Here is an 11,597-nt window from a genome sequence, read left to right on the forward strand (position 1 = left end):
GCCATAATAGAATCGAATGCCAGGTGATTTAAATCGAAACGATTGTCGATCGATCGATCGATTGATCGATTAAGAGAATATGAATTTAAAGGAGAAAGATACTTTAACTATTTTATCCTTGCTGGAGTATGTGTCACGTGGGGGAAGATGCACATGGTTCTAAATCTATGAATGAAAATATTTCGTAGGTTTCCTGTAGAAGCCCTTAGAGGAGACCGGCAGGTCTTCCAAGCCATAAAGGTACCTTCATTCTCTCTCTCTCTTTCTATCGGCCCATATATACACGTGCACTTTATACTTTCAGTCATTCATAAAAAAAATATTTTTCACGATCCGATTTGCTTATATTTGCCAATCATCGTTATTACTTATCGTTCATCAATAAGATCAAATTCTATTCGTTGCTACCACCATCCACCTTTCTATTCGTTTCTCAAGAATATCATACACCTACTTACTGATTGTATAAATTCAAAAAGTACAATCAAATATAAATATATAAATATATATCCGAACGTAGCAGAGATAGAAAACTCTCGATTGATAAAATTACAAATTTGTTTCAAACAAAAACCTAATTGTGTTCGAGTTTTTATTTTTTTTTAAATCGTTGAAAGAAAGGGGGATGAAAAAAATGAATAAAAAAAAAAGAAAAATGTATCGGTATTTTTTGTTGATCGATATAAGGTTGAAAAAAAAGAAAAAAAAAAAAAAGGAAGGAAAAAAAGAAAAAAAAGGTATAAATATATATGTAATTGGAAATGTTAAACAGTAGAAATTAGCTGTGCGCTGACGGAGCTATGCGTGGTTGCCAAGGTTACCGGAGGGGCTGGACCAGATCTTTCTAGAGAGAGAGAAAGGAGCATTGGCGCTATCGAGGATTTTGAGGAGGGGCGGGCTACGGGGGGGTCGCTTCTAGGGGAGCTTGCAACCAGAAATTTTACAGAGATGGAGTTTCTGCAGAATCATCACACGGTGAACACCTCCGAGTCGCCGTATACTCTCGGCACAGGTGAGAGAACAAAATTAAAACACAAAAAAAAAAAATCTCTAGAAAAAGATAAACCTAATATCTTCGTCGATAATTCAAATAAATAAGGTTAAAAATTTTCGTTAAGATCCGCGTCAAATAATAAATCAATCGTCAAATTTGTTTGTCACCTAATTTGCCGTGAAAATGGTGTCGGGATCGCGCATATCTTCTTCCCGCGCGAATTTATGGTATTTCTTTAATTACGAGTCTGCGATTAAAAAAGTGAAAGAAAAGAATAAATGAATATGTAAATTGGATAATATCGTCGTAGTGTACCTTGTTCATCGTCATCATTTATCATCGTCATCGTCGTCGTCGTCGTCATCGTCGTCGTCGTCGTCGTCATCATCATCGTCATCTTCATCAGTAAATGTTCAAGGATTTTGTATTCGTAACTTCACATTTTTATTATCCTTCTTATTTACATGAATGTGATTTGTCTTGCTGATTTGTCAAAATGAATTAATCACTCTCATAAATACTAATTAGATAATCTACGAGATATCCTATAAATTCATTAAATAAACTAATTCGTTCGCTGAATTAAATTTTCTACGAATCTAACGCGAAGCTGACAGAAAAATTATTAAAAAGAGAAAAAAAAATTTTAAAAAGGTTGAAATGACGTATTAATATATATATAATAATTACCTACATATATGGTTCATATAATAATAATAATTCATAGGATCGGTGGGTACAATCGAGGCAACCATACCATCCGCACTTTGCACCGGTTCATTGGGTGTTCTTTCGAACGAGGATACCTTGACCGACAATCAAAATGAAGAAACTTTAAGTGCTTTGCAAGGTACATTACGTTTGCAAGATTTACAAGCTTCTACGGACGATATTACGGGAAGTGGTGATCAAACTCAACAACAAATTACAAATTCAGGCCAAAGCCAAGTGGTTGGCAGTGAATTTGGTAGTGGGTTTTGGGTCGACGATATGGCAGGTTTTCCACCATTGGATTTGGATCCTTTGCCTGGTTTGTTCAGTCCTTGTTCGGGGACATACAAGTGAGTACTTTCGTCTATTTTTCTTTTTATATATTTATATACACGTGTATGTGTTTCTCTTTTTTTTTTTTTTTCTTTTTTTTTGACTTATATACAATTTCTTTTCATTTCAAACTCGGATGCTTGCAAATTAGGGTGGCTTTCGCATAAAACTAATATAATAATTATGATTATTAATATTATATTATTATTATTATTATTATTATTATTATTATTGTTGTTGTTATCAATAATAACATCATTAATTACGTCAAATTAAAATTTGAATATTTTTATTACCGATCAGAATCTATTCGTTCATAATTATTTTAATAATAATAATAATAGTAATAATAAAATTTTATCCTTTTGTATCTTGAACGTCCACGAATACGAATATATATCCAAATAGAAAGAAAATGAAAAAAGGGAAAGGAAACAAATGAGAAAAGAAAATATGCGCTTAGGTCGCGTCTGATTTGTGTCATACTTCGTCTACTTTCTGCTCACCGATATAAGGATTACTGTTATCCTTTACGATAAAAAATATGAGTATTGTTGGTTCTTTCAATAGAATTTTAGTAATTTTTATTCATTTTCTTTCTTTATATCGTCATATATATTCGTTATTTTTTAATTATTAAATAGTCAAGAATAAAGAGAGAGAGGTAACGAAATGTTTTTTTCTCCCAAACTTTCGTTCGTATATTATTTGTATTTTCTTAATTTAATTACTAGTCTATTTTTTATTTTTTAAATTTTTCTTCACCCGTTTCCATCTTTCTATCTTCTTTCTTTCTTTCTTTATTTATTTATTTTCTTACAAAAATTATCCTCTCGAAAAATTGTTCGTAATATTTATATCTCGTATAATATTTTAATAACAACAATAATAATAATCATTATTATTATTATTATTATTATTATAGAAAGAAAAAAAGAATTTCTACATAATATATTTATATATGTATAAAATAGAAATAAAAATATGAAATAAGAGAAAAGAAGAAAAAAAATGCAATCATTAACGTAAAGGTTTGTCCCTCGCACGACGTACCTTTATAATTTTAAAAGCGTTTTTACAGTTGGGGATGTCCAAGAGGTGATTGCGTACCAAGGACGAACAATGGGAACGGCGAGGGTGTCGCAGACGTATTGTTATCCTTGAAACATGCCGTGGTACATCCTGGAAGTCCTACAGGAGGATATTATTCTTCAACGGGCGGCCCTAATACGCATCACTATACCCAAGATTACACCCAAAACTTAGGCCCACCCGTAGGCCCGCCAACGCATTACACTTCGGCACCCGCAATGTCCGTCAACGTTTCCATGAACATGACGATGAACATGAACTTGCATCATGGGTAAGAAGAATTTCCCTTTATTAACGTTTCAAATTTATATTATCTTTTGTGAGTCTTTTTTTGTTGTTTTTGTTTTGTTTTGTATTCTCTTCTCTCTCGTAGCATTTAATTTTGATGCGAGATTGAAAACAAAACTGGAGAGATTAAGGGATGTGCAGAGAAGATATAAAATAAAAATAAAATAAATAAATACACGTGTGTGTCTCGGTAATTATGTCAGTGGATTATTCAATCCAAAATTATATTTTCTATTACAATTATTCATTTCGTAAAATAAATCAATTTGTTGTCTTAATCCGCTATCATAAAATTACCAAGTATATCGATATATACAATAAATCATAAAAGAATATTCGTACTTCTGTCATCATCAATTAGAAATAATTGAACACGTTATTATGTGTACTGTTTTCGGTACACGCTGAAACTAAAATTTTACAAGAAGTTAGTTCGTCAAATTATACTTAACACAGAAGTTGTAAATGTGTGATGATATTGTATAATTTAGCGAACTGTACTTCAATTTTAATATTATAATACAAAAGAACGCTGGTTACGTGGTTAAGTAATAGCAAAAAATAACAAAAACATACAAAATGAAGATATTTATTTAAAAGCAGAGGAGACATATGAATAATCTTAAAATAGTTTAGAAATTTAGAATATCAATTGTTTCTAATTGACAATGGAATGAAAGAATATTCTCACTGACTCATTGTAAATATAATATAAAAGGGTTGTGTGTAAAAAAGAAACATTAAATGCTAAATTACGACAGTTCCGCCATTATTTTGGATAAGGTAAAAGGAAAGAAAAAGAAAGGAAAAAGAAAATATATAAAATATATATAAAAGTAAAGGTGTCAGACGAAATAGAGAGAAAAAAAAAAGAAAAAAGAATAGAAGAGTGAGAGAGAGAGTAAGAGAAAGAGAAAGATAGAGTCTATATAAATATATATATATATATGCGTGTGTATGCGTAGATACGAGCAAGGTTATTCGTCGGCATGGGGTGCAGAGCCCTTGTTAAGTCCCGCTCCCCAATACAATCCAGTGGAAGCACAGACGAGAGTAAATCAAGCGCCAACCAATGGGCTGATAGGTGGTAGTAGTACTGGTCACGCCCACGCTCATCCCCATCCGCATTCTCACCCCCGTCTCCAAGGACCGAACGAGCATGCGCTTTGTGTCAATGGTGGAGGAGCAACAGTCACCACCCCGGACGACAATGGCAGGCCAAACCTTTGCAGGATATGCGGAAAATCTTATGCTCGACCTAGTACTCTCAAAACTCATCTTAGAACTCATTCTGGCGAGAAACCGTTCAGGTCGGCTTGCTTTCTTTTCTTTTCTTTTTTTCTTTTTCTTCTTAATTTTGTTTAATTTTATAGGTTGTTTTTTTTTGGTAGTCATAATCTGTTCATTTGTCGTCGGTATTGTTCATCTCTCTTTAAACTTCTTTCCTTTTCCTCTTCTTCTTCTTCTTCTTCTTCTCTTTTTCATTGTCCTTCTCGTCGTTCATTTTCTTCCCCATTTAAAAAAAGTTCTACTTCAGGAAGGGTATCATTATCATCGTATTAATCATCTCGTGGTTATTCCATCATCCATCCCCTTGCTTCTAACGGACTACGTTCAAATGGACACAGCCTCGTTACTGTTGGAAATAGAAAAAGGATATGATGATATCGAATTGTCAGATCTTCCCACCAACCGACTAATATGCGATTATTATTTGTATTTTTGTTTTTCTTTTTCCTTAAACGTTAATAGTAATATTTATGATAATAAAAAAGATTGTTTAAATAATCGTTTTTGTTTCAAAATTCGACAACGCCGCGATCAAAAAGAGAAATAGAATAAGAGACAGAGAAAGAGAGAGAGAGAGAGAGAGAAAAAGAGAAAAAATAGAGGAAAAGTTAAGGGTGGTTTTCATAAGAGGGAGATGTAATAATCATCGAGAATAATTTGGATCATTGAATGTTAAAAATAGAATTAAGAGAGAGCAACAGACAGACAGACAGACAAGACAGAGTTGAGATTATTTATAATATATACAAAAAATTTTGTTTAAATAATAAATGAAACAAAAAAAAGGAAAAAAAAAGGAAATGTGATGATTTGATCGCAGATGTCATGCATGCTCGAAAGCCTTCAGCCAAGCTGCCAACTTGACTGCCCATACGAGAACACATTCAGGAGAGAAACCATTCCGATGTCCAGTTTGCGATAGAAGATTTTCACAAAGTAGTTCCGTGACGACACATATGAGAACTCATTCCGGGGAACGTCCTTACAGGTACGATGATGATTTTTATTCTTCATAACAAATTTTTCATACATAGGGATAAGGTTGCTCAAGTCGTACCACTGCTTAAATCCCACCTTTGACTTTTTTACTTGACTTTTTTACCGTATCAACAGTATTTCTAGTGGGACAGTTGACAACAATATTGATTTATTCAATTAGTTTTTGTTACCATCGATGTACTAACATAACCTCTTAATAATTAAATGTTTTCTTTTATCATTTTGTGTGTATGCTTTATTTTAAGTATTTATTTTGTGGTATTAAAATAATCGTTTTTTTCGAAATGATACCTTAAATAGCTTCATTTATTGTTTTATTACGTTTATTTGTAATAAAACACACACCTTGTCTTCTTTAATACTCATAGAAGATACTTCAATTGTACTGGTACGACTTAAAAATATCCTATTTTTTGAGAATTTTTAATTGGAATATGATAAGTACAAAGAAAAGTTCGTTTGCAAGTCATTATTATATTACACTTTCAAAAATATTCGTTAATTTTTTCATCGCAAATCGTCACATAATGGCAGCGCCACAGCTTAGCAATGAAAACCTCGTATCGAGAACAATGTTCTGTAAAATTTGAACAGTTCATGACCGATTCACTTGAAATTTATACTAAAATTATATAGTAAACTTATTTTTATGAACAATTTTTCACATAATTTTACTCCGATAAATGAATCTTGAAAAATATGAGTGAATTGCACATATGTGCAGGAATTAACAAGGAAATGTTTTTATGATTATTATGTAAAAACTGATTGTACTTAAATAAATATCAATAAATATTACCTTTCATTATTTTGGTTCAAATTTTATTCTTGGATACGACTTAGGCTGTAAATGATACGACTTAGGATCCTGATTCCTTAGTCGTGCAATATTCATTTATTACGTTTCGTTAATTTTATAGAAAAACGTAAAGATATTCCAAACTTAATTAAAATAATTGAAATCAATGTTAAATCATGTTATCTTGTTTATATATAAAATGACACATTTTATAAGCTGTTTTTCTAAGTACGACTTGAGCTATCTTACATATATATAAATATGTTTTAATTTTTGTATTTATTCTGAAATTTTTTAATAACAACAACTAATAAATTCTAATTAATTTATATAAATAAATTATTACTCCTTTCAAATGATTTATATATATATATGTAAATATGTATGTATGTATCTAAAATAATAAATATATAGATATATATACATATATTATACCACTATACTGTACTATTATAGTATATAGTATATGTATACTATATTATTATTATTATTATTATTATTATTATTTTATATATTTATTTGATAAAAATAATCTAAAAAAAAAATATCTTATCGCAATACGAAATATTAAAAAATAATAAAAATCTTCTCCCATTTTGTTTTGTTGGATACGTATATTATGTTATTATTACCTTTACGTATTTATTTAATAAATATAAATACTCGGGGTTATAGAGAAAGTTTAATAAAAAACGATTGGGAAAAATGAATAAAGAAACCTAATCTTCTTCCATTTTGTTTTGTAGATGTCGACTCTGCAAGAAAGCGTTCTCCGACAGTTCGACGCTGACAAAACACTTACGAATTCATTCCGGTGAGAAGCCTTATCAATGCAAGGTATGTCTCCTAAGATTTAGTCAAAGTGGCAATCTCAACAGGCACATGAGGGTTCATACGGCAACCCTAACGTGACACAATTCAACGAAGACAATCGATAGCAATTATTCGCTGCCACGATATTGTCGAATACCGGTTATTCGGCATGGAACTGGAACTATTACTACTACTACTATAACTAATACTACTATTACTACTACTGCTACTACTACTACTATTAATAATAATAATAATAATAATAATAATAATATTAATAATAATACCTTAACGAAGACAATTTAGAATAAATAATCGATATAAATAGAAAGAAAAATACAAAAGACCGAACCACTGCGTTGTGTCGTGTACAGCCGACAAATTTTCTTTCTCTTTCTCTCTCTCTCTCTCTCTCTCTCTCTCTCTCATTATTCCCGATTATAAGCAACAATCTCGACGAAAAATAAGAAAAAAGAATCGAAAAAATAAAAAAGAAAATATACTTGAAAAATTACACAAAGAACATAAATCAAATTGATATTCTAATAAAAAAAACATTTCCTAAATGTTTAACGAACTAACCTTATTAAACGAGGCGAATTAATTTTTCAATATCGGTCAACTAATAAAATCGCTTATTTAAAAACCTGAAAAATTAAAATAAAAAAAATTATAATAAATTTATATTAATTTTCTTTTCGAGATGTTCTGAAAAAAAAAAACGAAAAATACTCATACACACACACATCGAATCGTTCGTCCAAATTTGAGAGCCTTCGAATAGAAATAATAATCGAACCCAAGCAATGACGAATAAATGAAATGAAATGAAATATAGAATGAATTAAAAGAAGGAAATGATAAATGATTTTTTTTTCTAAAATCGAAAAATTTCCCTAGAACGCCGAGAAATAACGATTGACATTTTATACTTTTTAAATTTGTCGATAAATCGATAGAGAGAGATCCATAGATCAATCGGATAGGGTGTCCCAAAAATTTCTCGAAAAATCTTTTGAAAATTTCCAGAAAAATTCTAAATTTTATTTTATTATTATTATTGACAAAATATTATATTAATAATATATTATTATATTACAATATTAATTATTATATTTGAGATAATATTATTACTAATGGCAGAATTGTCTCTATAAGTTTTAAACAAAGTTCTAACCTAAAAATTCATAACTACATGCGTGGAAAAACAAAAATATCGCAAAAAAATTTTTTTCTAATTATAAATCAAAAATTTAATTAATTTTCGTCGTTTTGTTTTTCTTCTCTCGATAAAGAAACTTGTTGGGATACCCTGTACGATCGACCGACAAAATAAAATAAAATAAAAAAAGAAAAAAAGAAAAAAAAAAAAGTATTTCTCAAAACGCACTTCGCCATTAAAATAATATTCTAGATCGGGATTAGGTTGGTTGACAGGATATATCGTAATTTAGATCTCCAACATCCACCATAGCACCGTTGATTATTGTACAAATATTGTATTTATTATAATTAATTATAATATTAATGTGTTGCTGTGTGTTTTCACCACCCTTTTTTTCAAATTTTCATATATCGTCGTGTGGCATTTTTTTTTTAAATTTTTTTTTGTTGTTCTTGTTGTTGCCGTCTTATTTTATTTTATTTTATTTTATTTTTAATTTTCTTTCATTCTTTCCTTTCGCGTTAACTTGTTAACGTCAGTTCGTTTTCATTCTTAGTTTCTTTTTTATTTATTTATTTACTTTTTAATTAATTCTTATATATACATACATATATATATATATATATACATATATATATGTATATACACATGAAGATATATATAGATATATATGTGCGTGTATACATATATATATACATATACATATACATATACATATTTAATTTTTTTATTAACGAAAGTGTTTTCACTGACGTCATGTTTTCTTTTTTGTTCTTTTCCAAACGAACAACGAAATAATATGTAAATATCCATACATACACACACACGCACGCACGCACCCACGCGCACACACACGCTTACATATACATATATATATTACATATATATACATATATGTAATATATTTTATTCGTATGACGAGAAAAAAGAAAAAAATATATATATATAACGGAAAAAAATAATATTTTAATCGATTGAAAAAAAAAAAAAAAGAAACGGATGAGAGAATGGACATGTGCGTTTTCTTTTTTTTTGTTCTCTTTTTGCAATCCCACAGCAGATCAGGATCCACGTATCGTCGGTCGTGTGGGCGAGAGGCTATGGCAGCCAGCCCTTTTCGAGTGGTGGGGGTACCAGGGGGTTCAGTGAAACAACGGTGGTGGAGGAACAGGAAGAATAAGAAGTTAACTGGTGTCGTCTTCAGGGTTACATTCGACCTTGAACCAGGGAAGGGGTTGTTGTTTGGAAACATTTTTTGTATCGTGAATTTGTTGTCACACATTGATTTGCCTCTTTTTCCACAAGATTTAAACTATGTATATATATATATACGGACAACTTTGTCTCTCACTTTACAGAATAGCATTTTTACTTTTCATCATTAGCATTATCATTATCATTATCGTTATCGTTATCATTATCGTTATCATTATCATTATCATTATCATTATCATTATCATCATCATCGTCATAATCGTCGTCATTATCATTATCATCATAATCATCATCATCATCATTATCATCATAATCGTAATCATTATCATTATCATTCATTAAAAATCTTTCGCGCGCTCAATCTTTCTTTCTTTCTTTCTTTCTTTCTTTCTATATATATATTTATATATAGTTATAATATTTAGATAAGTAATAATTATTCTTAAAATAAAAAGAAAAAAGAAACAAGGAAGAAAAAAAGTATTTAAAAAATACTTTTACGATAATAAAACGATAATAAAAGAAACAAAACAAAATAAAATAAAAGCAGAAGAAGAATAAGAATAATTATAACGTTTGTCCAACGAAAATTGGTTGAAAAGTTTGAGCCTTAAAACAAGTTTTATTTTGTAAAAATAAAAAAGAAACAAATGTTCTTCTCTACGTTAAGCTCAAAATTTTTCAACTCTCTCTCTCACACACACACACACACGCGCGCGCGCACGTACGTATGTACCGGCACGGCTATGCAGGGACGAGTTGGTCCGCCATTTTATTTATTTAATTATTTATATTATTAATGAGAAACGTATCTTTAAAATAATAAAGATGTTACCTTCCTTACGAGGAGATGGAGGGAGAACCATCTTGTCACGCAAAGTTTACGTACCACACTCGTGTTACGATTTTTTTTATTATAATTGTTCTCGGTTTTCTTTTTACTTGTTTTTCCTAATTTACGTAGTCTTGTGTATGTTTAAGGTGTATACATATATTATATATATATACGTATGTATGTATTTGTGATGTTTCGTTCATTTCATACTTGTTTCTCTCTTTTTTTCGTAATATCTATCTTTATTTATTTCTTACTTTTTCTCTATCTCTTTCTTTCTCTCTCTCTCTCTCTATCTCTTTCTCTTTCTCTGTGTTTGTCAAACAAACTGTACTTGCTATATAATCTGACTTTCGTTTTTGATATTTAGATACAATTTCTTTTTTACATCACTTGGAATGATTTTCATTCGCATGAATAAGAAAAACGTATAATAGTATTAATAATAATAATACTAATAATAATAATAATAATAATAATAATAATAAAAAATTATTAAAAAAGTATAACAAACAACTTGGAAAGAAAAAGCTCATTGAGATGTAAGAGTGACAATATCCGGAAAACTTATTTTATTACAAATACCAAACACATTTCAGTCTCTATATTTTTGTTTGTTGGTGTGTTATGTGTTTTGTAGTGATTTTTATATAATGACGAAAACAAATTAAATCTAATACATATATACAAACATATGTATATTGGAAAAGTATATAATTAACTAATTCAATCTCTGTATTAGTTTTACATTTAAAGCATATTTCATAAAACGCTATAACAAAATATTCAAATTCAATATACATACATATGCATATATAATTTTTTTAATGACGGCCAACTAAAAAATTTGGAAATTGCTATAGTAAAACCCTTTGACAGCGAAGCGCACAGAAACAAAACGTTACAATAGCGTTCAGTTTGCTACAAAGAAAGAATTTAGCATCGGGCGCTTATATGCGCCGTTCATAATGAAAATACAACTTTCTCTGAACGCCTGTGCTATTCGCAGTAGAAAGGGGTTAATTTTCCTAATGATAAATTGCGACTATCGTTAATTAATTAC

General features: G+C 29.7%; 2 protein-coding genes across 9 annotated transcripts in view; both read left to right on the forward strand.

Moving 5' to 3' along the window:
- The window catches only part of LOC122520741 (transcriptional activator protein Pur-beta-B), a 502,193-nt gene that overhangs the window by 59,692 nt on the left and 430,904 nt on the right, over positions 1–11,597 (forward strand). The window lies entirely within an intron of this gene.
- On the forward strand, positions 388–7,571 carry LOC122520755 (protein glass-like). The gene is made up of 6 exons (XM_043641005.1): positions 388–1,012; positions 1,722–2,055; positions 3,120–3,401; positions 4,384–4,728; positions 5,529–5,696; positions 7,253–7,571. The coding sequence occupies exons 1-6, from the start codon at positions 949–951 to the stop codon at positions 7,416–7,418; spliced, it is 1,359 nt and encodes a 452-aa protein (XP_043496940.1). The 5' UTR covers positions 388–948; the 3' UTR covers positions 7,419–7,571.

Source organism: Polistes fuscatus, unplaced genomic scaffold (assembly GCF_010416935.1).
Source record: "Polistes fuscatus isolate 324 unplaced genomic scaffold, CU_Pfus_HIC Scaffold4, whole genome shotgun sequence".
Classification (NCBI taxonomy): Eukaryota; Metazoa; Arthropoda; class Insecta; order Hymenoptera; family Vespidae; genus Polistes; species Polistes fuscatus.

Bases quoted from the DNA above. Each gene is read 5' to 3' on its own strand.
- LOC122520755 (XM_043641005.1), top strand. From the start codon at position 949: ATGGAGTTTCTGCAGAATCATCACACGGTGAACACCTCCGAGTCGCCG. The intron at 2,056-3,119 runs GTGAGTACTTTC...GCGTTTTTACAG, and splicing joins CCTTGTTCGGGGACATACAA to TTGGGGATGTCCAAGAGGTG. The intron at 4,729-5,528 runs GTCGGCTTGCTT...ATTTGATCGCAG, and splicing joins TCTGGCGAGAAACCGTTCAG to ATGTCATGCATGCTCGAAAG.